We start from the raw sequence: 27,782 nt of genomic DNA on the forward strand, positions 1-27,782 counted from the left end.
TGGGAGTGCAGTCGCTGTAGATCTGAGGGGAAGATCTGAAATGAGGGGAAGCTCTGCTGATTTTATCATCCAATCATGTACAAGCTAAAATGCTGTTTTTTATTCTGCTTGCATGTCCCCCTCAGATCTACAGCGACTGCACCTGAAAGTGCACTTGCAGTGCACTTGTAGTGCAAAGTGGATTTGCCTTTAGTAAATAACCCCCAGTATCTCACAAAGTGAGTACACTCCTCACATTTTGGAAAACATTTTATTATATCTTTTCGTGTGACAACACTGAAGAAATTACACTTTGCTACAATTTAAAGTAGTGAATGTACAGCTTGTATAACAGTGTAAATTTGCTGTCCCCTCAAAATAACTCAACTCACAGCCATTAATGTCTAAACCGCTGGCAACAAAAGTGAGTACACCCCTACGTGAAAATGTCCAAATTGGGCCCAATTAGCTATTTTCCCTCCCCTGTGTAATGTGACTCGTTAGTGTTACAAGGTCTCAGGTGTGAATGGGGAGTGTTAAATTTGGTGTTATCGCTCTCACTCTCTCATACTGGTCACTGGAAGATCAGCATGGCACCTCATGGCAAAGAACTCTCTGAGGATCTAAAAAAAAGAATTGTTGCTCTACATAAAGATGGCCTAGGCTATAAGAAGATTGCCAAGACCCCGAAAACTGAGCTGCAGCATGGTGGCCATGACCATACAGCGGTTTAACAGGACAGGTTCCACTCAGAACAAGCCTCGCCATGGTCGATCAAAGAAGTTGAGTGCATGTGCTCAGCGTCATATCCAGAGGTTGTCTTTGGGAAATAGATGTATGAGTGCTGCCAGCATTGCTGCAGAGGTTGAAGGGGTGGGGGGTCAGCCTGTCAGTGCTCAGACCATACATCGCACATTACATCAAATTGGTCTACATGGCTGTTGCCCAGAAGAAAGCTTCTTCTAAAGATGATGCACAAGAAAGCCCGCAAACCGTTTGCTGAAGACAAGCAGACTAAGGACATGAATTACTGGAACCATGTCCTGTGGTCTGATGAGACCAAGATAAACTTATTTGGTTCAGATGGTGTCAAGCGTGTGTGGGGGCAACCAGGTGAGGAGTACAAAGACAAGTGTGTCTTGCCTACATTCAAGCATAGTGGTGGGATTGTCATGGTCTGGGGCTGCATGAGTGCTACCGGCACTGGGGAGCTACAGTTCATTGAGGGAATCATGAATGCCAACATGTACTGTGACATACTGAAGCAGAGCATGAGCCTCTCCCTTCAGAGACTGGGCAACAGGGCAGTATTCCAACATGATAACAACCCCAAACACGCCTCCAAGATGACCACTGCCTTGCTAAAGAAGCTGAGGGTAAAGGTGATGGACTGGCCAAGCATGTCTCCAGACCTAAACCCTATTGAGCATCTGTGGGACATCCTCAAATGGAAGGTGGGGGAGCGCAAGGTCTCTAACATCCACCAGCTCAGTGATGTTGTCATGGAGGAGTGGAAGAGGACTCCAGTGGCAACCTGTGAAGCTCTGGTGAACTCCATGCCCAAGAGGGTTAAGGCAGTGCTGGAAAATAATGGTGGCCACACAAAATATTGACACTTTGGGCCCAATTTGGACATTTTCACGTAGGGGTGTACTCACTTTTGTTGCCAGCGGTTTAGACATTATTGGCTGTGTGTTGAGTTATTTTGAGGGGACGGCAAATTTACACTGTTATACAAGCTGTACACTCACTACTTTACATTGTAGCAAAGTGTCATTTTTTCAGTTTTTTTTTGTCACATAAAAAGATATAATAAAATATTTACAAAATGTGAGGGGTGTACTCACTTTTGTGAGATACTGTATATCCAGAGGTTGCCTGCTTGTGCTCTTACCCTTTAAAGAAACAAACGTTTGTCTATCTAGGAAATTCAGGGAACCCATGTTTACCATGGCTTCTCACGCCAGTTTTGAGACCATCCTCAATGGCTAAAAGTCATAATACTGCTTTCTCCAAGACTAGAATAGTGATTGAGCGGACATTTGGCGTTGTGAAAAGCAGATTCCGGTGCGTATCCATGTCTGGCGGATTTCTACGCTACACTCCAGAAAACATAGGGGACATGTTTTGTGGCCTGCTGTGTGCTGCATAATATGGCCTGTCAGGTGGGTCTGCTATCAAATTCTGACCTTCAGCAAACAGATCAGGACCAGATTCTAGCACTTCCAAAAATCAATTCTGAGGACCGTGGTAATGTGAGGTTTCCCAAAGACTATTTTTTTTTAAAAAGGCATGATACCAGATGGTTGCTGGTGAGATTCTGGGAATACCATTGTGCAGCATTTAGAGCTTTTTTTCTGACATCATGCTTTAAAAAGAAAAAAATTATAATTTCTTCTTTCTTTCTAATAGTGATGTCACCATTTACACATCAACCAGCATAGGACAAGTAATGTGTAATTCAACTTTAAAAAAAAAAATATGGTCAGCAGGACCAGCATAGGGCAAATTGGGGAGCATGTAATGCTTTTGCATGTGAGATGCTTGGGATAACTTACCACACGTTATCATGTGGTATTTTTGGGTAGCTAATGCATGCGAGTTTATATTGAGAGATTCTTTGTGAATTGCACCATTTTTTTTTTTTTAAATGTTGTGTGATATGTTACCACATACTCAAATCTTTTGCAATAAGAGTACGCCTATGCCTAGCTTTTTTGAGCTTCTTGGGGGAAATAAAACCCTTGACATTATGAGTTATTATTTTTAGAGTCATAATAAGCGGAAATAAATGCTAAGAAAATACCCCAAGTCAAAGTCAGGGAGGGCGCCCGAGTAACACAATAACCATAGACATAAATATAAACACAATCTGAAGGATTGGGATAGAATCCCAGTAATTGACCTCTGATGGAGCCATTTCAGGAGGCTAAGATTAAAAAAGGAAAAAATGCACATAGAAAACCAACAAAATAAATCAGTTTCTAGAAATCCAACCGAGAAGATCCACGGGTTGCCAACATCCCAATTTAGACAATATTTTATATGGCGTACCCCCCAAGGAAATACTAAGGGACTTTAGGGGCAACTGATCAGCACATTTTTTGAAAATAGAAATGTATTAATATAAAAATATGTGGCGCATACATCACCAAATTGCATAAAAAGACAAGAACAGAATCATATATCATATATAGATGCAAATCCTTCAGTGTTAAGTCTGACGCGTGTCTGGAACTATGTAGAGTCCTTTCTTCAGGGGCATTTCATGCGAAGTAGTGCTGCTATATTGTCACACATCAGAATCAGCATCGGGGTCAGAGAAATGAGCATCGTTGAAGTTGTTGTGGAAATTTTATGACGATGTATTTTAATATGTATTGTCATAAGAGTCTCCCAGTGTTAGTTCTCCCTCAGCCAGCTCTAAAGAGCTGACTGGGACAGACTGACGCTGGTTGAGATCCTTTAGGTAGTGGAAAACTGTTGTTTGGAGAGAGGTGTTTGCTGAGTGAAGATATGTCCGCCAGCGAAGGGCCCCTGTGCAATGCACCGAACAATCGTCTGGGGGGGGATGTGTTCACTCTGCAAACACATTGTCGGTTTAGCAGATATGCGCTTCTCTCACCCCTGAATGCCTGATCAACGTATTTGGGGTGCCATGACGTACACCTGCAGATAAGCTCCCATCAGCAGGAATTGTAGTCATCGTTCATTGGTTATTGTATAAATTAATTTATCCTGTGTTGACATTTAAATCCTGTGTTGTTACATCCTTATTTGGTCATTTCCTGTGTTGACATTTACATCCTGTGTCATTACATCCTTATTTGGTCATTTCCTGTGTTGACATTTACATCCTGTGTCGTTACATCCTTATTTGGTCATATTCTGTGAGGTCACAATCTGTGTAGGAGGCTGTTGGAGCCAGGACCTCCTCTTTGTAATTTCTTTTGTTGTCTTTGAATAAAAGAACCAGTCAACTGCTCGGCAGGGCAGATGAAGGAACGATAGAGCTGAGATGGTGATTATGGCTGTTTACTGGGGAACAGGGGAGATATGGGTTATTTAAGGTGAGATGCATTATATCATTATATGAAATGTGTGCTTAGGAGCACAGGGTATATGGTGTGCGCATAGCGTACAGCCAAATTTCCCGGACAAAGTCAAGTAAAAACAAACATATCAGTCAAGTAAAAGATATGCAAAAAGAGAAAGAGAAAGAAAGAAATCTTTCCAATGAGTACAAATATCTCTTCAGGTCTCTTACTCACTCTGCAGCAATTTAGCGCGCTTCCATCTTCGACTACATACTAGGTGGTAGTGCTTTTTGCATATCTTTTACTTGACTGGTATGTTTGTTTTTACTTGACTTCAACGATGCTCATTTCTCTGAACCCGATACTGATTCTGATGTGTGACTTTGTCTCATTATAGAATATCAATATAGCAGCACTACTTCACATGAAATGCCCCTGAAGAAAGGACTCTAAAAAGGTCCAGAAACACGTCGGGATTAACACTGAAGGATTTGCATTTATATATGATATATGATTCTGTTCTTGTCTTTTTATACAATTTGGTGATGTATGCACCACATATTTTATATTAATACATTTCTATTTTCTAAAAATGTGCTGATCAGTTGCCCCTAAAGTCCCTTAGTATTTATTTGGGGGGTACTCCATATATAATATTAACAAAATAAATTAGCAACAGAGCTAATAAGGAAAAAAGGGGTCAGAGGGCAGAGGTACCAAGAAAAACCTTTGAACTGGACTTCACAGTCCGTTACTCTGCTATAGAACACTTAGTTTAGAGAACCTGAGTAAAGCGTCCAAAAAACAGTAAGCAGCAGACCCAGGAACTATACCTAGGGAAGCTATTCAAATCACTAAGTCTAGTCAGCTCTAGCTCTGGGTGAGATCAAATGTAGAGTAGAGGGGCAACCAAACAGCCGGTACTGGACTTCCATCCATGTGTTGCACGGACACTAAGTATTTGAGTATCGGTACTCTTGCAAATGCTACGATACCCAGAACCAATACCTTCTCTCTCGGTTCTTTCAGCTGTCAGCCGAGTTTCCCCACTAACAGCTGAAATGTAAAGAAAAGAATGCTGGCAATTATTGGTTGTTAGGGAGCGGGGCCACCGTGTTCTTAACAACCAATGATATTTCAGCTGTCCGAGTGGGTTGGAACAGCTTTTGTGCTTCAACACACCCTCAGGATTCTACTAGCAGGAACTGAATAAGACCCTGTGGGAGGTGCCCTGAGAGAGATCAGAACCTGTGTCCTGTGGGCTCCAGTTCGGTGTGGCGAGTGGGAAGTATATGTGGGCGGTGCCCAGCCCTGCTGCAGAGGGAGTTGGCTGCATGTGTGGGTCGAGTGCCTACCGGTGGGGGTCATTGCTCTCCGAGCATGTCCTTCTTACCCAACTGCCTGCAGCCATGTGCAGCCTATGTGTTCTGAGCCAGCACTGTATTACCGGGGATTAGGACAGGACCATGCACTCCTCTCTGCCCTGCACTCTTTAGGAGAAACTTCCATTGCTGCCTGTCATTGCAGCTGTGTGAGTCCTGCAGGCTCTGCACACACATACTTTCCCATAGGCAAGTGCTGGGCTGGGTTCACAGGGTTAAGAGGCATGGAACAATCACAGGTTGTGCAATTCTGTACACTGTACACATTGTACACTTCTTCTAGGGGCTTTCTGGAGCAGCAGATCAGATCTAGGGTTGCCAACTTTTCTTCAAGCCAAACCTGAACACTTTTGCGGCACACGACATGGCACCCCAACCGTGGCACGATTTTGCTGCGATTGTCACCCCACAAATCGCGGCAAAATCACGTAAACAGAATTGTGGGATGCCTGTAACCCAAAAGAAGTTTCACTTTGCGATTGGGGGTGCCGTTATCCACATCCCCTCCTGTTACAAATCATCTTCCCCATCCAGCATAAATCCTCCTCCCTCCAATACCCCCATGGCAGCCAACAGGGAGTACCATGGGGCCCCAGCACACAGGGGGCCCCGGACAGCAGGGGGTTCAGAGTGGAAGGCGGGGGAGCAATTTCAGAGGAGGGGGCAATTACAGAGGAGGGGGGGAATTGCAGGGGAGTCAAACATATGGGAGTCAAACCTCACCCTCAATGTCAGAGCGGTAGGCATGTCAGTCTGTGAAGTCCACTGTCCCTTTCTCCCGATCCATGCTGCTGTTATCACTGAATTGCTGGAGAAAACAGAGAGCCACAGGAAACTCATGTGAACTGTCAGTCTCTGATGATGGAGGCGTGGTTAAGCCTCCGGAATGCTCTGGTCACAGGTTATCTGACAGCTCACTGCAGTTTCCCCGCGGCTCTGTATCCTTCCTCTGTAAGCTTTCTCCAGCAAGTCAGTGAAACAGCAGCATGGATCAGGAGAATGGGGCAGCGGACGTCACAGACTGACATGCCTACAGCTTTGACATGGAGAGTGAGTGGATTGTTTTTAAACAATTTAATTTATTAAAAACTTTTGCAGCAACAGCTGCCTGTCGCCTCTCTCTCCCTTATGTTTTGACTCCTCTGTAATTGCCCCTCCGCCCGCTGCTCTGATCCCCCTGCTGTCCGGGTCCCCCTGTGTGCTGGGGCCCCTACAGAAGGCCCCATGGTACCCCCGTCAGTGGCACTGGTATCCGGGTGTCAGGCAGAGGGAGACCCGGGCACAGCATTCTAAAACCGTACTGTCCGGGTCAAAACAGGACAGGTGGCAACTCTAATCAGATCTGATGCCAGCCTTTTGATTTTCCCTGACAGATAGGGGCTGTCACCTGCAGATCTTTACTGAAGGCTTTCCTTTCAATTTGGGCTATGCAGTGCCCTGCAGAAGTCTGCACACACCCATTGCCAGTTCTCCTTTTTTTATCACTTGTTTTTTTATTTTTTTACATAAATTGATATCATTTTTTTTTTACACAGATAGAGCTTTCTTTTGGTGGTATTTGATCACTTCTGAGTTTTTAGGCCAAAATGTATTCTGATACATGTCCTTGAAACAAAAAATTCCAATAAGTGTATATTGGTGTTAGGTATCGGTAATAGGTATCGGCTAGTACTTAAAGTATCGGTACTCGTACTTGGTGTTAAAAAAATGGCATTGGTGCAATCCTAGAGGAAACCCAGTTCTTGTTTTAGGAGAGTTGGCAGAGACGTGCAAATCCCCTTTAACCAGTGGCGTCACTAGGGTTGGTGTCACCCGGTGTGGTAAAATATGGTGTCACTCCCCTCCACCAACTATAGTCGCCCTTCAGTACAGACCCCCCTCCACTAAATATAGATACCCCCTCCATCAGTACAGACCCCCCCAGGACAAACAACCCCCTCCTCCATCAGTACGATTCCCCCCCTCAGGACAAACCACCCCCCTCTTCCATCAGTACAGACCCCCCTCAGGATAAACCACCCCCTCCTCCATCAGTAGGATTCCCCCCCTCAGGACAAACCACCCCCCTCTTCCATCAGTACAATCCCCCCTCAGGACAAACCACCCCCTCCTCCATCAGTACGATTCCCCCCTCAGGACAAACCACCCCCCTCCTCCATCAGTACAATCCCCCCTCAGGACAAACCACCCCCTCCATCAGTACAATCCCCCCTCAGGACAAACCACCCCCTCCTCCATCAGTAGGATTCCCCCCCTCAGGACAAACCACCCCCCTCTTCCATCAGTACAGACCCCCCTCAGGATAAACCACCCCCTCCTCCATCAGTACGATTCCCCCCTCAGGACAAACCACCCCCCTCCTCCATCAGTACAATCCCCCCTCAGGACAAACCACCCCCTCCATCAGTACAATCCCCCCTCAGGACAAACCACCTCCTCCATCAGTACAATCCCCCCTCAGGACAAACCACCTCCCTCCTTCATCAGCGCAATCCCCCCTCAGGATGAACCACTCCCCTCCATCAGTACAATCCCTCCTCAGGATAAATTCCTTCCTCCACCCCCCCATCAGTACAGACCCTCATCATGCACCTGGGCAGCGGGAGGAGGAGGATTCAGTGTGCAGCCACCCAGAGAGTTGCTTGCTCAGACTCACTCTCCGGGTGGCGGGCTTGTGTTTAGTGAAAGGAGACAGCCGCAGCAGGAGTGAGAGTGAGGAGTTTCACTCAGTGCTAGCATGGCAGTAGCACGTTCCGGCTGCCTGCAGGACCCAGGATCCTCCACCGAGCTTGGGATGGTGTCACCCCTCTGCACCCCCACCCCCCGTAACGCCACCACTACCTTTAATGCTGCTTTGACCAATTGCCACATCCAGAATTATTATTTTAAAGCATGAATACTGCCTATTATAAGGCCATACATTCCAAACTCCATACAGCTGTCTAAGGTTTATTGCTCATCATTAATGTTGTGTATGTGGAGCACCCTGATGTTTAGGCAGGGTTGCTATCAAATTTATTTGCCAAGTGATAGTTGCCTTGGCCAATTGATAGGAGGTCAATTGATTTCACCCTAATTCTGTAATTGCTGCACTTCTCTCTTCTGTCACTAGATGGCCGGGTATCTGGTGGCTTTAAATAAGACAAAGGCATTGCAAGGACAGATTAGGAATAAATGGGGTGTCTCAGCCAATGGGTAGAGATTTTCTTGGGTCCCTTGGCCTGCTGGGAGAGCCTATTTATTTAGGTGGAGTCAGGTGATCAGGGTTCTGTGCCACCTGGACGGCTGTCTGGGTGGACATGTTTTGTACTGCCCTGGGCTGCTAGACCATAAGCATTGGGCCTATCCTGGCGACATCTGACTGCTAGGCTGTCTGAGGGCCTATCCAGAAGCAAGAAAGCAGCATAGGGTTGGGACTGCGGCTTGCAGTCTAACCAGAAGAAAATGAGCTGTGGTCGGAGATAGAGGGGAAACTGTCGCCACTATGGGACCATCCAGCCTACTACCGGAGACCACTGTGAGTAGCTGAAACAAGTACCTGAGCAGCATTCTCACCATCCGAGGATGGTGAAGAGTTGGGGGAAAATTTCAGCAGGTGCCAAGCCAGGGACCCAGCCAGTGGAGGTGATGCTTGCAGAGCATTATTGTGTGCCAAGCCAGGGGCCAAGCAGGCCAGCGGGGTGATGCCTGAGGAGTATCTGTGAGTGCCAATCTAGGGACCTAGCATGGACATGGGGGTGATGCTTAAGGAAGATACTGAGTGAGAAGATTTGAAGAGCTCAGGAGATCCAGTGGCGATTGGATCTGTTAGTCTAGTGAAAGACTGGGAGCTCAGCGGAGTGAAGTTCTACAATAGGAGATTGTAGATGAAGTGAAGGAGTTCATTGCAACCTTTGTTAGAAACTGTTACAAGATTCTTGCCATAGGAGACAGCAACCCTACACATGCAGACGTGGTGTCTAGCTGGATGCCTTTCCCTGCATGGCTGTCTGCCTATAGTAGTTTCGGTGTTTGCCAATTACCATTGCATCTACTAAAGGGTGTCCTGGCCCTAACCCTCTCTCCCCCAGTTCTGTTTAAGAGACAATAAATCTCTCTTGCATTCAAGAAGTGTCTGGTGCCCATCAATCTACCTTGCATTACACCCGCCATGTCTTGTAACCCACTCTACACAGAAGTATGTCAGCTGTCCCTAACTCTGAAGGTCACCATTTGGCTTCAGGGGCCCCGGGACTTGGCTACATATGGAAATAGTGGCTTCTGTAGAAGAAGAATAAGTTAGTATAAGAAAAACAATCTCTGCTCAGGATGAACATGATGCTCATGATATCAAATAACAGTTTACATACAAAAAAAAAAATACTAGGAAAGAGATTAGCCTGGCCGTGAAGGTCTGGCATAGACAGTGTATAAGGACCTCTCATCCTTACAGAAGCACAAGCTTTCAAAGAAATTAGACCTCCCTAAAACTCAACATTTTACAAATTACTCATTAAGAATTTACACAAGCCACACGTATTACAAGAAACGATGGAACATCTTATCAGCTTGAAATGCTTCTCTATACAATACTAGATGCTGGATTGAAACAAGGATTGAAACAAATTTGATAGGGAGCGCTGGGTAGAAAAGTAATAAACTAAAAAGTGGTATCTTATTAAGAAAAATAAATATAATAATATGTGAAGCACCAGCCTACCTAATTAAAATGTGACAAAAAATAATGGCTAATATAGGTAAGCCATAACAACGGCAAATAAACCTCTGTGATGATGACATGAATAGTGTACAAATAAAAATACACAATAACAATATACATTGACGTGATAACAGTGATAGATCTATATAGTGACACAAAAGACCTTATTTGAATGAACAAACAATCCACATAGCTGTGATGTTGTTGATACAAAGTTGCCTGATCAAATCCAAAAAATATATCACATAAACAAGTGAACGAAACATCCAATCTGAAATAAATCTTGTGGACAAATCTTCCAGTGCTGGAAATAATGAATCGGTTCTGTTCGGTCCAAAAATGTTTTGGACCGAACAGAACCGCTCGGTACTCTTGTTTCTGTCCCCCTGGCAAAATTAACCTTCGATGTAAAAATGTACACATTCAATCACAAATCACTGACACGGACACGATATACCGAGAGCCGGATATTTCGTTATCAAATCAAATATCAAATAAAACAAGTGTGTACAAACCACAAATTATACCTATTCATTATTGTGATGAAATGTAAGCTTTGCTGGGTTATATCTGTATAAGGAGATAGCAGACTATCATAGCTAATTATGGTGTCTTATTTTCAGTTCCTGTTTCTCTTGAGTGTAGCCTCATAGGCCTGAAAATAGGTGCAATCTTCTTCTTAGCTTTGTTCTTTGTTCTTTAACTCTTGCAGTTCTGTTTCACATGAAGAGAGAAGCTGGCAGACATCTAATTTGAGCATGATTAAGGCTAATAGCTGGTTATAAGAAAATAAGCACTTATAATTATGCGATTATATTAGAAATAGGCATTTCACAATAACACTCACATTCCATTACAGTCCCCCCTTGAAATGCGTATTTTCTTAAAACTGTCCCTCACACTGGAGAACAACCTGTCATTACCACCCGGCTCATTTCACTGACTGCAACTCTTTTAAGCTGTATGTAGAGAAAGGGCTGTGACTAGCTCACCACCCCCCTCGATACAGCTGGTGAAATGCCGCCAGGTGCTATCTGTCCCTATAGCCCTACGGTGTTGCATCTCAGGGAAGGGTGATTGTAATGGAGTGTACTGCATAACTATTATCATGGGTTTCATCAAGCCTTACATAGACATCGTCGTCATCTGGGATCTCTTGGTTCACAAATGTGGGGGTATTTTGGTCAACAGCTTTTTCTACACACTTCTTAATACAGGGGAAGACACAGCAAATTGTGGCAGCTATTGTAAGGATGGCTATCCCTATCTGGGTCAGTAGTCCTTGCCACCCTCCCTTTATCCAGGTAAAATACTGGTCCCATGGGTTGGTGAGCCCTGAATTCTGTTTTAATTCTTTGGACAGATTCTCTAGTTTCTGGATGGCTAAAGTCACTTTACCATTTGGGCCGGTGTTGTCTGGGATGTAAGTGCAGCATGTACTTGTCTCAGGAATCATCTTGCATACACCCCCCTTCTCAGCTAGGAGCATGTCTAAGACCATATGATTTTGGAAAGTCATGTGTGATGCTGCCTCTAACTGTTCGGCCAGACCTTGGAGTGCGTCCCTGGTGTAATTGACAAATCTTTGCTGGTTGTAGTAGATGTAATTTATCCAGTCTACATTCTTGTTTACAGTGATAATGGGAATCAGTGACTCGAAACCTGCTGCTACTTGGTCTCTTGCTTTGAATTCGTCTGGGACCCCCCTTGGGACCCCTATGGCGTCTATGTATACATGGGGGTCAAAGCTGCCTGCTGGAGCACTCCTACATTTCCTGTTTGATTTGTGTGCATCACTGGCTTCTGGCTCTGGGGTCTGTGTGAGAATATGCAGGGGCATTATAGCTTTAGCTAGTGCACATTCTCCTGTCCACTGTCCTGTCATTCTACTTCTAACTTTCATGTCCCCACAAATCCAGTAAACATCTCCTAGAGACTGGACTTGATTCTGCACTAGGTCTGCAGACACCTTACTATAAGACTCGCAGTAACCCTCAGTGAAGTTCCCAAGGGGTTTTCCCACCCCATGGTACTTCCTATAACATGTATAATTGCCAGGATATATGGTAATACCTTCTGCTGGTTTAGGTCCTTTAGTAACTATGGGGTATTCCTTTTTCCAATACTCGCATAGGGAGTGGTTTGTAGCTGTGTTTGTAAGCAAACTAAGGACACAAGTCTCATGTTCTGGGGGTATTTTAAGGGGGACTGTTCCTAGATGTGGTTTAGCCCCCCACACACGTAGCAATTAGTCTTGTTATGTTTCCCTGCATTGTACCTCATCCATTCGAGCCATAAGTTGACATCTGAAAAACCGGTCTCAGCAGCCATGATGTCCTCAAAGGTAGGGTCTGCTATGGCTACCATGTCTCCTAATGTTTGCATGTGAGGCTTTAGGGGGTTCGAATTGGATGTAGATTGGGGAACTGTCCACTCTGGGTTATTGAACATGTCTTTCAGTTGAAAAGACCAACAACAATTGATGTGATGACTGGAGTGAATTCCGGACTTAATCAGATCCTCACGGGATCCCTACGCCACCGCGGGGCGTAATTTGACGCCCCCTTTCCTGGTAACCCGTGCTTTACCACACCCGTGCTTTACCGCACAATTATTTGCCCCAGGAGGAGTTTAGCGCGTCCCGACGCCCTCTCTTGATATCAATCCTCAAGAGAGGTTTAACCACGTCAATTCCATCCGTGAACATATAATCAATCCCTCATTCACAATAGCCGTCACACTACACGATCGATCGACAAAACAAAACACAATATACTCCAAATACAGGCGGGTCAGAAACAATTGCAGGTTCGTACTATATAAATAGGCTCGAGACAAGATATATACCTGTCTTTGTGGACCGCGGGAAGCCGATGCGGAGACAGAAATTAACCAAATACGGATGCGGATCAAACATCAGACAAATCATTAAGGAAAATGTCTTACCGTTTTCTCCAGAGTTGATCAGGCTATGCTCCGCCCGTATTTGGTCTTTCAGTGTCCTCTAAGTACGGCTTCCTTTTGGGCCAAGCTCGAGCCCCACGTTGGGCACCAAAATGTTTTGGACCGAACAGAACCGCTCGATACTCTTGTTTCTGTCCCCCTGGCAAAATTAACCTTCAATGTAAAAATGTGCACATTCAACCACAAATCACTGACACGGACACGTTCAGTAAGTTTGGTACTTCTGACGTTTACTTCCTGGGCTCGGGATGATATACCGTTGCCGTTATCAAATCAAATATCAAATAAAACAAGCGTGTACAAAGCACAAATTATACATATTCATTATTGTGACAAAATGTAAGCTTTGCTGGGTTATATCTGTATAAGGAGATAGCAGACTATCATAACTAATTATGGTGTCTTATTTTCAGTTCCCGTTTCTCTTGAGTGTAGCCTCATAGGCCTGAAAATAGGTGCAATCTTCTTCTTAGCTTTGTTCTTTGTTCTTTAACTCTTGCAGTTCTGTTTCACATGAAGGGAGAAGCTGGCAGACATCTAATTTGAGCATGATTAAGGCTAATAGCTGGTTATAAGAAAATAAGCACTTATATCTATGCGATTATATTAGAAATAGGCATTTCACAATAACACTCATAATCACATTCCATTACAACACCTTCACCGACTAGAGTATCACCCAAGAAGTGCTCAATAAATGGGTGTTAGCTTACCAGATGGTGTTGACCTAATTAATTAAAAATAGGTCAAGCAGGCTTTAGCAAGATAATGCTTGCTGCAACAGGGGAAACTGTGGACTGGAAAAACCCCTCACACCGTTGGGAGTCACAGATGGGATATGGAATGAAATGTAGAGGAAGCCAAAAATAGTGTAGTCCCATTTATTATAAAAAAATATGAACAAACAAAACACCAAATGGCTGCTTACATGGTTGGCGCCATCGCCCGGCATTGAGGCTGTAAAGCATAGCAGAAATTGGATGTGCGTCCCGCAGTGAACACTGATGGCTTGCATGCGTTCCACTCATGACGAAGAACAACCAGAGGGACTGGATGTGATGTACTTGGTCACGCAACTACATGTGTGCGCAGCCTATTGCATTAGGGTGTGCACCCCAAAGCTCAAACACACATGCATGCGTATGTATGTATGTGTGCTGACTACATTGTGCTTACTTTCTCCTGGTAGGCTGAATCCTGCCCCACACTACAGGCTGTGCTTAGTCCTCCCTCTCCTGCCTGCTCCAGCTGCCAGCACCTTCTGTTGTAAAGTCAAATAAGGCACGCTGGGGAAAGGGGCTAAGCAGTGTCATTACCATTGGCTAAGGAGGCAGCAGAGATGTGGAGCAACTGTAGTGATTAGGGTGTGCCCAGGCACACCTGGCACACCCCCTGTGCACGCCTATGGCTGGTTATCGTATCTAATTTGTGTACTGGAGGTGGGATCTCACCGGGGAAGATCAGTCTGTGTGCTGGTGGTCAGATCTATTGTGTGTACTGGAGGTGGGATCTCACTGGGGAAGATAAATCTGTGTGCTGGTGATCAGATCTAATATGTGTACTGGAGGTGGGATCTCACCGGGAAAGATCAATCTGTGTGCTGGTGGTCAGTTCTAATGTGTGTATTAAAGGTGGGATCTCACCAGGGAAGATAAATCTGTGTGCTGGTGATCAGAAATAATGTGTGTACTGGAGGTGGGATCTGACCGGGGAAGATAAATCTGTGTGCTGGTGATCAGATCTAATGTGTGTGTATTAGAGGTGGGATCTCACTGGGGAAGATAAATTTGTGTGCTGGTGGTCAGATCTAATGTGTGTACTGGAGGTGGGATCTCACCATGGAAGATAAATCTGTGTCCTGGTGGTCAGATCTAATGTGTGTACTGGAGGTGGGATCTCACCGGGGAAGATAAATCTGTGTGCTGGTGATCAGATCTAATGTGTGTACTGGAGGTGGGATCTCACCGGGAAAGATCAATCTGTGTGCTGGTGGTCAGATCTAATGTGTGTATTGGAGGTTTGATCTCACCAGGGAAGATAAATCTGTGTGCTGGTGATCAGAAATAATGTGTGTACTGGAGGTGGGATCTGACCAGGGAAGATAAATCTGTGTGCTGGTGATCAGATCTAATGTGTGTACTGCAGGTGGGATCTCACCGGGGAAGATCAATCTGTGTTCTGGTGGTCAGAAGTAATGTGTGTACTAGAGGTGGGATCTCACGGGGAAGAAAAATCTGTGTTCTGGTGGTCAGATCTAATGTGTGTACTGGAGGTAGGATCTCACCGGGGAAGATCAAGCTATGTGCTGGTGATCATATCTAATTTGTGTACTGGAGGTGGGATCTCACCGGGGAAGATCAATCTGTGTGCTGGTGGTCTGATCTATTGTGTGTACTGGAGGTGGGATCTCACCGGGGAAGATAAATCTGTGTCCTGGTGGTCAGATCTAATGTGTGTACTGGAGGTGGGATCTCACCGGGGAAGATAAATCTGTGTTCTGGTGGTCAGATCTAATGTGTGTACTGGAGGTGGGATCTCACCGGGAAAGATCAATCTGTGTGCTGGTGGTCAGATCTAATGTGTGTACTGGAGGTGGGATCTCACCGGGAAAGATCAATCTGTGTGCTGGTGGTCAGATCTAATGTGTGTATTGGAGGTGGGATCTCACCAGGGAAGATAAATCTGTGTGCTGGTGATCAGAAATAATGTGTGTACTGGAGGTGGGATCTGACCGGGGAAGATAATTCTGTGTGCTGGTGATCAGATCTAATGTGTGTACTGGAGGTGGGATCTCACCGGGGAAGATCAAGCTGTGTGCTGGTGATCATATCTAATTTGTGTACTGGAGGTGGGATCTCACCGGGGAAGATCAATCTGTGTGCTGGTGGTCTGATCTATTGTGTGTACTGGAGGTGGGATCTTCCCGGGGAAGATAAATCTGCGTGCTGGTGATCAGATCTAATGTGTGTACTGGAGGTGGGATCTCACCGGGGAAGATAAATCTGTGTGCTGGTGATCAGAATTAATGTGTGTACTGGAGGTGGGATCTCACCGGGAAGATAAATCTGTGTTCTGGTGGTCAGATGTAATGTGTGTACTGGAGGTGGGATCTCACCGGGGAAGATAAATCTGTGTTCTGGTGGTCAGATCTAATGTGTGTACTGGAGGTGGGATCTCACCGGGGAAGATAAATCTGTGTTCTGGTGATAAGATCTAATGTGTGTACTGGAGGTGGGATCTCACCGGGGAAGATAAATCTGTGTTCTGGTGGTCAGATGTAATGTGTGTACTGGAGGTGGGATCTCACTGGGGAAGATAAATCTGTGTTCTGGTGGTCAGATGTAATGTGTGTACTGGAGGTGGAATCTCACCGGGGAAGAAAAATCTGTGTTCTGGTGGTCAGATCTAATGTGTGTACTGGCAGAGGGATCTTACCGGGGAAGATCAATCTGTGTGCTTGTGATCAGATCTAATGTGTGTACTGGAGGTGGGATCTCTCCGGGGAAGATAAATCTGTGTTCTGGTGGTCAGATGTAATGTGTGTACTAGAGGTGGGATCTCACCGGGAAGATAAATCTGTGTTCTGGTGGTCAGATGTAATGTGTGTACTGGAGGTGGGATCTCACCGGGGAAGATAAATCTGTGTTCTGGTGGTCAGATCTAATGTGTGTACTGGAGGTGGGATCTCACCGGGGAAGATAAATCTGTGTTCTGGTGATAAGATCTAATGTGTGTACTGGAGGTGGGATCTCACCGGGGAATATAAATCTGTGTTCTGGTGGTCAGATGTAATGTGTGTACTGGAGGTGGGATCTCACTGGGGAAGATAAATCTGTGTTCTGGTGGTCAGATCTAATGTGTGTACTGGAGGTGGAATCTCACCGGGGAAGATAAATCTGTGTTCTGGTGATAAGATCTAATGTGTGTACTGGAGGTGGGATCTCACCGGGGAAGATAAATCTGTGTTCTGGTGGTCAGATGTAATGTGTGTACTGGAGGTGGGATCTCACCGGGGAAGATAAATCTGTGTTCTGGTGGTCAGATCTAATGTGTGTACTGGAGGTGGAATCTCACCGGGGAAGAAAAATCTGTGTTCTGGTGGTCAGATCTAATGTGTGTACTGGCAGAGGGATCTTACCGGGGAAGATCAATCTGTGTGCTTGTGATCAGATCTAATGTGTGTACTGGAGGTGGGATCTCTCCGGGGAAGATAAATCTGTGTTCTGGTGGTCAGATGTAATGTGTGTACTAGAGGTGGGATCTCACCGGGGAAGATAAATCTGTGTTCTAGTGGTCAGATCTAATATGTGTCCTGGAGGTGGGATCTCACTGGGGAAGATCAATCTGTGTGCTGGTGGTCAGATCTAATGTGTGTACTGGAGGTGGGATCTCACTGGAGAAATACCAGTAGGAATACTGTGAAGGAGAGTTACGGAGAGGCGGTAGAGATTCTGTATGTAGAACGAACAGTGCACAGTCCACATGTTTTTAACTACTGCTTTTCTGCTAACAGGAAACAGGACACTTTATTCAGTGAATAGAAATTGAGTTTACCATAGAGCATCTACAAACTTATAAACACTGTCATGAAGAATATACTGTAGATTAAATATATATAATATAAATTCATATAAATATATTTAATGCGTATAAAGTACATGTGAATCCAGACTATTTGAAAGTGTCTTCTTTTTTTTTTTTTTTTTATATATTAATTGATCTTTATGTAAACATTTTCATTTATTACAAACAATATCTACATTCCATATTTTATATAGAAACATAGAAATAGACAACAAACAAAAAAAATAGACATTTATAAAATAAGTAATCATATCTTATATAAACCTGCCAATAGCAGGGGGGGGATTTGAGTAGATAATAATTACTATAAATAATAGTGATGATGTCAATATAAATCTTTCTATATTTGTGTTTTTAAAAGTGTCTTCTAACATGGTGTATACAAAGCAATTAGTAAAAGAAAAAATCAGTAAATGCCCAGAAAGGGTGATTGCCGTTTTCCTGATCTCCCAGACAGTAAGTGCCGGTTCACACAGGGGCGACTTGTCAGGCGGCCTAGTCGCCTGACAAGTCGCCTCCCGTTCTGTACAATGGAACCGTTCTAATAGGAGCGACGCAAGTCGCTCCGACTTAGAAAACGGTTCCTGTACTTCTTTTGGGGCGACTTGAGGCGACTTGCATAGACTTCTATACAGAAGTCGTTTTGCAAGTCGCCGTGCATGTCGTGTGCAGGTCGCCTCGGTGAGGCGACCTGCAAGTCGTGCCGCCCCTGTGTGAACCGACCCTTAGAGGAATCCCACCTCATTCACATAATTCTTATGATCATAGTAATATAAACTCTTATTATACTACTTACTATGTGCTGGAATCTGTTTTGTTCAGATTTATTATTCATCATGTAATCTACAGCACTGCCCATAAATCGTACAGCCATGTACGCATAGGAAGGTATAGGTGTAAAAATTGTAAATATGTTAGACCAATCTGTTAAATCTGGACAAGGATAAAAGGACGTCCCAAGCACTCGTTCAAAAAAGACATTTTTGTATTGGTTTGGGGAGCGGCACCAAAACAGTAAAATCCAAATATCTTCCAGTATTGGGTCATATAAACAGCTAGAGATGTTGCCATGGCCATAATCATTATAGTTTACGTTCTCTACTGCTGACCATAAAAATATGAAGCTGCAGTTGATTTGTGAATAGTCAATCTTATACAGTAAAAATAGTCTACTCCATGATGGTGGAAGAATAAATGTGATATTTTCTACAACAGAGGGTATACGAGAAACAAGCTCAAAAAAGAAGTATGTGTAAGATCCACACACTATGACAACTTTAGATGTTGATTCACTAATAATCTTAATTTTCTGAATATCTTTTTTAATATTCCCAATGAGTGGAATGATATATTCTGTGCAGATCCCATGTTGGTTCATCATATTACTCAGTTCTTGGGACTCCTCATCACCGCTGCCATCATCTGATGATAATATTCCAACCCAATTCCACCCTAAATGATGCAATAATTTAAAAATAGTTGCATAACGGGCCCGATTGTCTGGTGTCATACGGAAGAAAGTTGGATGCATTTTTCCATCACTCAGGGGAGTGTGAATGATTTGATAACAGATCTGGATAAGATGTTATTATTAACATAACAAAAATATGAGAAATGTAAAATATAAATGTCACACAATGATATCTTGTCATTTATTTCTTTCTGTTCTAATGAAAAGAAGTACTTGTCAGAATTTATATCATAGAGATCTAAGTATATGACAGCACACAACCCCTACTTACCTTCTCCAACCTCATATCCAGCCCTTGAAGTGATTGTAAAGGTAAAAAAAAAAAAAAAATACAAAACATATCATACTTACCTCCACTGTGCAGCTTGTTTTGCACAGAGTGGTCCCGAACCTGCTCTTCTGGGGTCCCCAGTGCTGTCACCGACCTCCTCTCAGGTGCACCGTGCAGGGATCAGCAGTCAGCTCCAGCTGGGTGCCTCTGGTTTTATCATATAGTCCCTTCTCTACAGTCCACACATATCTGACTTCTCCCATGACCCCCATCCTGGCGGCACTCCCACTCTTGACTTCTCTCCAGACTCCCCCCTCAGAGACTGCAGACATGATAAAAGACAAGAGATGGTCAGAGGCTGTGGACATGATACAGGAGATGGTCAGAGACTGCAGACATGATACAGGAGATGGTCAGAGACTGCAGACGTGATACAGGAGATGGTCAGAGACTGTGGACATGATACAAGAGATCAATGCAGCCTCACCAGTGCCATCATTCTCAAATGCAGCACACCGATTCGTGCCACCGTCATGGTAAACATTTCATTTGTTCATTTCACATACCCTTTACAATGATTCAAATTCAGTCGCATCTGCGACGCACTAGTTCACCTCGACTCGTGTTAGCCATTATTTCCTTTTCCATATACAGGTTCACTATCAGTTGCTATCGTGACACACCGATTTCGTTCCTCTGTCATGGCAAATCATTTCATTTGTGCTTCTGTCGTGGCAATCATTCCATTCATCTCATATACCCGTCCCTCTGATTCAAATCCAGTCGCATCTGCGACACACCGATTCCTGCCTACTCGTTCTAGTCATTTCGTCTCATGCATTCCACGCTCTGCAGTCCAGTTCGTTATCAGTCGCAAATTGCTGTGCACTGATTCGGGCCTCTGTCATGGCAAATCATTTAATTTGTTACATTTCACATACCCTTCACTACAAATCGAATCCAGTCGCATCTGTGACGCACCGATTCGTACCGGCTCGTTCTAGTCATTTCATCTCATTTCATTCCATGCTCCACAGTCCGGTTGGTTGTCAGTTGCAATTGCGGCACACCGATTCATGCCACTGTCATGGCAAACATTTCATTCGTTCATTTCGTATACTCTTCACTACGTTTCAAATTCAGTCACATCTGTGACTCACTAATTCACGTCGACTCGTGTTAGCCATTGTTATTTCCTGGTCCACAGACAGGTTTTTTCTAAAAAAAACCCAAACATTTCGCTCATTTCATTTTGCCCTCATTTCATCCCATATTCCACAGTTCGGTTCGCTGTCAAGTCACAGTTACATTACCCCGATTGGTGTCACCATCACTTCAATCATTCAGTGGTCTTATTTCGTATATTGTCTGTCATGTTTTCCTTAGGTCCGGCAGTCGCTTTGTGTCGGTCATTCATGCATTTTTGTTTCTTTTATCACGTCATACGCTCTACTGTTGTTTGATGTCGGTCACCTCAGATCACTGTATGATTTGTCACATCATTGACAGACACCCCTCAGTACGGCTCACCCTACGGTCCAGTTCGAATCCAGTCGCAACAAGGCACATCGGCCCCTCATAGCTTCAGATCAACTGTTCTCAAAGCTGTTTCTCTTCAAATTCCATTCATGGTTTCAAATTAGTTTGTTTAACCATCATTTACCTCCCGATAAGGTTTCCCTTGCAGTCGCTATAAACACATCTCAAAGTCGCATGACTCAGCCACTTATTCACCTTCTAATGGCATGAAGCCACTCCCTGTTGTCCGTCATTTCTCCTAGGTCATTCGAGTTCAGGTAGTTCCATCCTGCACGTTATTCCCCCAGGTTCCGGACGACTGAGCTTTCGACCTCAAAAACCAGGACTTCACAACTAGGGCAGTCATGTCACAGGCCGGCAGCGAAGATTTCACATTTGCCCCTTTGTCACCTCTCTAGTTTCAGAGAGCGGCAGCATGCAGTCCCTCAGGGGATGGACCATCCCCAAGTTAACAGCGGAACTAAGGCACAGGGGCATGCCCTTTCCCGCTACAGTCAGGTAAGCAGAGCGCTTCAGGCTCCTCTTCCAAGCAGGCGTCTATTCACTCCATGTCCTCGGCCATTTCTCAGCTTCACATAAAATTTTGTTTGGTGTACGACCTGCCTGCACCTCATTCTTACCGCATCCTGAGTTTGAATTCCTTCAGTCGACGTGGCAATCCAGGCAATTATCAAATAGGCACAAGCGCCTGGCTCTCTAAAGCAGACATATCAGATGCATTTAAGCTTCTACCCATCCAACCGTACCTCTGGTACTGGCACGGCATTAAATGGAAAGAGTCATATTTCTTCGCCACTAAACTGACCTCTTAAAAAACAGCTCGTGGCTCTTTGACACCTTCGCACAGTCCCTCACTTGGATCCTGTCACACCAAGCCCAGTGCCAGATGGTCATTCATTGTCTGGATGACTTCCTGCTAATTAAACAGCCCGAGTGCCCCCAGTAGACCTAGATAGGTTAAGAGTGATGTTTGGGTATCTCAATATGCCCATAGCAGAACACAAAATGGAAGGCCCAGCTCACTCTATCACCTTCCTCGGGGTCAACCTTGACACTCGCCCCATACAGGCCAGCCTGCCACCCAACAAACCAACCCGTATTCATGACTTTACCTGTGCACAGGGGTGTACTAAGAAATAGCTCCAATCCCTCTTAGGGATGCTCAGCTTCACAATGAGAATTATTACCCAGGGACGATCTTTTATTTTGCACCTCTTGGTCTTACTCTCTCAGACACAGGACCCCGATAAAAAAAATCCTTAGACTAGACACAGCAGCAGTAGCGGATTTGTCTATGTGGGATGAGTTCCTTATTAGTTGGAATGGCATATCCATGTTCATACCGTCAGTATCGCCTTTATCACCGCAGGTAGTAACGTATTCCGCAGCCTCCACAGGCTTTGCTGCAATTTTTGGCCATCATTGGTTTGCAGGACCGTGGCCTCCAGAGATACTCCTTATTCCTGGGTTCATCCAGTCTTCCTCATTTCGAGCTATACTTGATCGTGGCAGTCGCTCAGGTCTGGGGCCACACCTGGACCGGACAAATGGTGGCCTTCACCACTAACAACCAGGCCACGGCCGATATCGTTGTCAAGGGCAGGTCCAAGTCGCTCCCTGTTATGTCCTTTCTAAGCAGGCTGATAAAATTATCCCTGCAGCATCAGTTCAATGTGCACTGCACATACATTCCAGGCAAGTGCAACGTCGCAACAGACGCACTGTCCCGTTTTAACTTCATTTCATCTTTCAGCAGAAACCCAGAGCTGACCCAACATCATCTCTTATCCCACCTTGGTCTCAGCGGACATTGGGTTAAAGCAGTACCCTCACAGCGCAACCCAGCTCACCAATCAATCCTTATCCTGCAACACCCTCAAGGCCTACCACACAGCTTGGAATGCCTTCTGCAAGTTTCTGGCATCCTGCCCGCAGCAACGATAACAGACACTAAGCACATACTAGCTTTCATTTCATATTGCCACATTCAATTGGCTCTATTACACAACACCATCAGACTATACTTAGCCGGCTAGGTACTGTGTAGACGTCACCTCGCCTCGCCTCCAAGATTTCATTCTCCACTTTGCAGTATCCAAAACCCAGCAATCTGACCCTGGGGGTTAACATCTATCTTTTCAAAGCAAATAACAGTAAATAACACTAAACCAATAAAGAGCTTTCAACCCTACCTGAATGTTGTTGCCCCCTTTTTTGGTATACCGACCAGCAGACCAGGGCACACTTCAGGTCCATTTCATGATGTAAGTCTTATGGCATGTTCATGTGGTTCACATCCATCCCGGTTGAAGGGCTTTGACCATAAAAAAGAAGGCCGGTATGGTGGCCTGAATATATGGGAGAAATCGAGGGGGTATTTAAGCAGCCCACTCACCTGTGGTCTTTGTCAGTTTGGGTGCGTGATACCTTCCCCCCCCCCCATTCCCCTTTTCAGGGCATTTCTCAAATTCATTTCTGTCCTCAAACATCTATTACTTATCTTGGGTATGCCCCCTGTTTTGGTATACCGACCAGCAAACCAGGGCACACTTCAGGTCCATTTCATGATGTAAGCCTTATGCCACTTTCATGTGGTTCATATCCATCCATTATTATAGATATACAGTCTAGTATATATATTATATATAAATATATATACTAGACTGTATATATATATATATATATATATATATATATATATATATATATATATAATACTCCGCCGGAAGTGTACTAGAAACAGTACACCACCGAATGCACTGTAGATATAGGCTACACTGAATGCAGAGTATTTATATATATATATATACTAGACTGTTTATACAGTATCTCACAAAAGTAAGTACACCCCTCACATTTTTGTAAATATTTTATTATATCTTTTTATGTGACAACACTGAAGAAATGACACTTTGCTACAATGTAAAGCAGTGAGTGTACAGCTTGTATAGCAGTGTAAATTTGCTGTCCCCTCAAAATAACTCAACACACAGCCATTAATGTCTAAACTGCTGGCAACAAAAGTGAGTACACAACTAAGTGAAAATGTCCAAAATAGGCCCAATTAGCCATTTTTCCTCCCCGGTGTCATGTGATTTGTTAGTGTTACAAGGTCTCAGGTGTGAATGGGAAGCAGGTGTGTTTAAATTTGGTGTTTTCGCTCTCACTCTCTCATACTGGTCACTGGAAGTTCAACATGGAACCTCATGGCAAAGAACTCTCTAAGGATCTAAAAAAAAGAATTTTTGCTTTACATAAAGATGGCCTAGGCTATGAGATTGTCAAGACCCTGAAACTGAGCTGCAGCATGGTGGCCAAGACCATACAGCAGTTTGACAGGACAGGTTCCACTCAGAACAGGCCTCGCCATGGTCGACCAAAGAAGTTGAGTGCACGTGCTCAGCATCATATCCAGAGGTTGTCTTTCGGAAATAGACGTATGAATGGTGCCAGCATTGCTGCAGAGGTTGAAAGGGGTGTGGGGTCAGCCTATCCATGCTCAGACCATACACCGCACACTGCATCAAATTGAACTGCATGGCTGTCGTCCCAGAAGGAAGCTACTTCTAAAGATGATGCGCAAGAAAGCCCGCAAGCAGTTTGCTGAAGACAAGCAGACTAAGAACATGCATTACTGAAACCATGTCCTGTGGTCTGATGAGACCAAGATAAACTTATTCGGTTCAGATCGTATCAAGCGTGTGTGGCGGCAACCAGGTGAGGAGTACAAAGACAAGTGTGTATTGCCTACAGTCAAGCATGGTGGTGGGAGTGTCATGGTCTGGGGCTGCATGAGTGCTGCCGGCACTGGGGAGCTACAGTTCATTGAGGGAACCATGAATGCCAACGTGTACTGTGACATACTGAAGCAGAGCATGATCCCCTCTCATCGGAGACTGGGACGCAGGGCAGTATTCCATCATGATAATGACCCCAATCACACCTCCAAGATGACCACTGCCTTGCTAAAGAAGCTGAGGGTAAAGATGATGGACTGGCCAAGCATGTCTCCAGACCTAAACCCTATTGAGCATCTGTGGGGCATCCTCAAATGAAAGATGGAGGAGCGCAAGGTCTCTAACATCCACCAGCTCCGCAGTGTCATCATGGAGGAGTGGAAGAGGACTCCAGTGGCAACCTGTGAAGCTCTGGTGAACTCCATGCCCAAGAGGGTTAAGGCAGTGCTGGAAAATAATGGTGGCCACACAAAATATTGACACTTTGGGCCCAATTTGGACATTTTCACGTAGGGGTGTACTCCTTTTTGTTGCCAGTGGTTTAGACATCAATGGCTGTGTGTTGAGTTATTTTGAGGGGATAGCAAATGTACACTGTTATACAAGCTGTACACTCACTACTTTACATTGTAGCAAAGTGTCATTTCTTCAGTGTTGTCACATGAAAAGATAGAAGAAAATATTTACAAAAATGTGAGGGGTGTACTCACTGTTGTGAGATACTGTATTATTATTATTATACGCGATTCATATAGCGCCAACAGTTTACGCAGTGCTTTGCAATGTACAGTACCTGACCGCGAGATTGTGCTTCCAGCACAATCCTAGCGCGCTGGTTCTCACCGACAGGGTACTGTGCATTTCGCGCTGGATCGCTGATCGGGAAAGGAAAACTTTCTTTTCTTTTCGTGATGAGCGACAGGCAGTGCTGACGGCTGTCTGGTATGAATCATGAGGGGGAACGCCGTGCCAAATTTTAAATGAAAAAAACGGCGTGGGTTCCCCCTTCAGGAGCATACCAGGCCCTTAGGTCTGGTAAGGATTGTAAGGGGACCCCCCTACGCTGAAAAATCGGCGTGGGGTGCCCCCAAATCCATACCAGACCCTTATCCGAGCACGCAGCCTGGCCGGTCAGGAAAGGGGGTGGGGACGAGCGAGCACCCCCCCTCCTGAGCCGTACCAGGCCGCATGCCCTCAACATGGGGGGTGGGCACTTTGGGATAGGGGCCCCCCACACCAAAGCACCTTGTCCCCATGTTGATGAGGACAAGGGCCTCTTCCTGACAACCCTGGCCATTGGTTGTCGGGGTCTGCGGGCGGAGGGCTTATCGGAGGCCCCCAGATCCCAGCCCCCCACCCTATGTGAATGAGTATGGGGTACATGGTACCCCTACCCATTCACCTAGGGAAAAAATTGTCAATAAAAAAAAACACTACACGGGATTTAAAAGTAATTTATTAGGCAGCTCCAGGGGTCTTCTTTCGACTTCGGGGGTCTTCTGCCAACTTCGGGGGTCTCTCAGGCCTCTTCTCCCTCTCTCCGGTGTCGTCTCCGCGCTCTCTGGTTCTTCTCCTGTGCCTTCTTCCTTCTTCTGCCGGGCTCCTCTGCTATCTTCTTGTCAGGTCACCTGTATCCAGGTGACAGATGCACCCCATTGGGATCAGGAGTGCACCGCTATGATAGTGGACCCTATGGCTGACTGCTGCAGATGGAACTCGGGGTGGTTCAGGAAGGCAGGTCCCCTGGAGCACCAACACGGATCTTTCAGTGAGTTAGAGCATAGATTCCCCAGGGCGCGGAGTCTAAGAGCCAGTTGATGTTCACCAGAGCCTCTAGTGGTGAGGATGGACTGGGCTGCAACTGGCTCCAGGTCGCGGCCCCCAGGGTCACAGGCAAACAGGGATGATTGGGAACACGCCAAAGGTCAGGGTCACGAGCAGACAGGAATAGTCAAGAACAGGCCAAAGTCGGCAACAGGAATCAGATATAGGAAACACAGCAAGTACACACAGAGGCTAATACACAATGCTTGATCAGCACAATGGCTTGCAGTGCACAGGTTAATATAGGGTTCCCTGATAGGGCCTGGGGTGGGGCCATGCTTAGAGGAGAGGTTACAAAAGCAGTCAGGTGAGGGTCAGCTGGTCTCTAGAGATGAACACATGGAGACAGGTATGCTGATCGACAAACTCTATTGCATAACCATGACCCCCCTCTTAAGACCTCCCCCTCCCCCGCCTGTGCCCAGGCTTAAAGGGAAACTCCAGATGGAACCTCCTCAATAGACGAGGAGCAAAGACCTCAGATGCAGTGATCCAAGACCTCTCCTCAGGACCAAACCCTTTCCAATGTACGAGGTACTGAAGAATGCCTTTACGGAGCCGGGAATCCAAAACTTGACTAACCTCATACTTTAGATTATCCTCAGAGGCCGGAACTGAGGTAAGGAGAGGATGAAAGGACTTAATGAGGACTAAAGGCTTTTTAGAAATGGGTAAGGACACGAGAAGACCATCAGAAGTCTGAGCAGGGTTCCCCAGAACCTTAAAGATGTGCTGGACATCCAACACAGGACCATCAGACTGGGTAGAGGTCAGTGGATCCCTGAGGTCAGGTTGGTTAAAAGGTGACGTGTCACAAGAGTTAAGCTGGATAGCTGGAACACAAACAGAATGCAGAGAGCCCTGAACAAAAGATTGAAAACCCCAGCTGGCCGAATGAGGCAGTCTATCCAAAGGATGGATTGAGCCTCTTAAACAGGTTTGAATGGACATAGTAGCAGTAGGGTGAGGCCAGGTTACAGAAGGTCCAGAACAAGAAGCAGGAAGCTCACTGGGCATAGGCTGGACTGGTGCAGAGGCCGACTGAACAGCATTGCCAGGTGCAGCGACCACCAGAATTGCATCGCAGGGTGTAGCGACTGTGGAACTGGTGGACGAGTCAGCCTGGGTGTGTGTCCAAGGGGGTCCAGGGACAGGCAAAGGGAAATAGCCATGCAAACTGGAGCGACTGATCGGCTCAGGTTCACAGGTAGGCTCCTCATCCAGAGTGCCACACGACCCAGAGAGTGCCTCAGGCCGACTATTGCAGGAGACATTCCAGAAATTGCTATACGCAG

At 45.4% G+C, this 27,782-nt stretch overlaps 1 protein-coding gene across 1 annotated transcript in view; it reads right to left on the reverse strand.

Moving 5' to 3' along the window:
- The window catches only part of LOC141126643 (vomeronasal type-2 receptor 26-like), a 128,357-nt gene extending 109,181 nt beyond the window's left edge, over positions 1-19,176 (reverse strand). Inside the window, exon 1 of the mRNA XM_073612575.1 lies at positions 18,442-19,176. Coding sequence (XP_073468676.1) covers positions 18,442-19,176 — 735 coding nt within the window. The remainder of the gene's footprint in view (positions 1-18,441) is intronic.
- Positions 19,177-27,782: the final 8,606 nt, after the last annotated feature.

This window comes from Aquarana catesbeiana, linkage group LG01 (assembly GCF_042186555.1).
Source record: "Aquarana catesbeiana isolate 2022-GZ linkage group LG01, ASM4218655v1, whole genome shotgun sequence".
In the NCBI taxonomy this organism is placed as follows: Eukaryota; Metazoa; Chordata; class Amphibia; order Anura; family Ranidae; genus Aquarana; species Aquarana catesbeiana.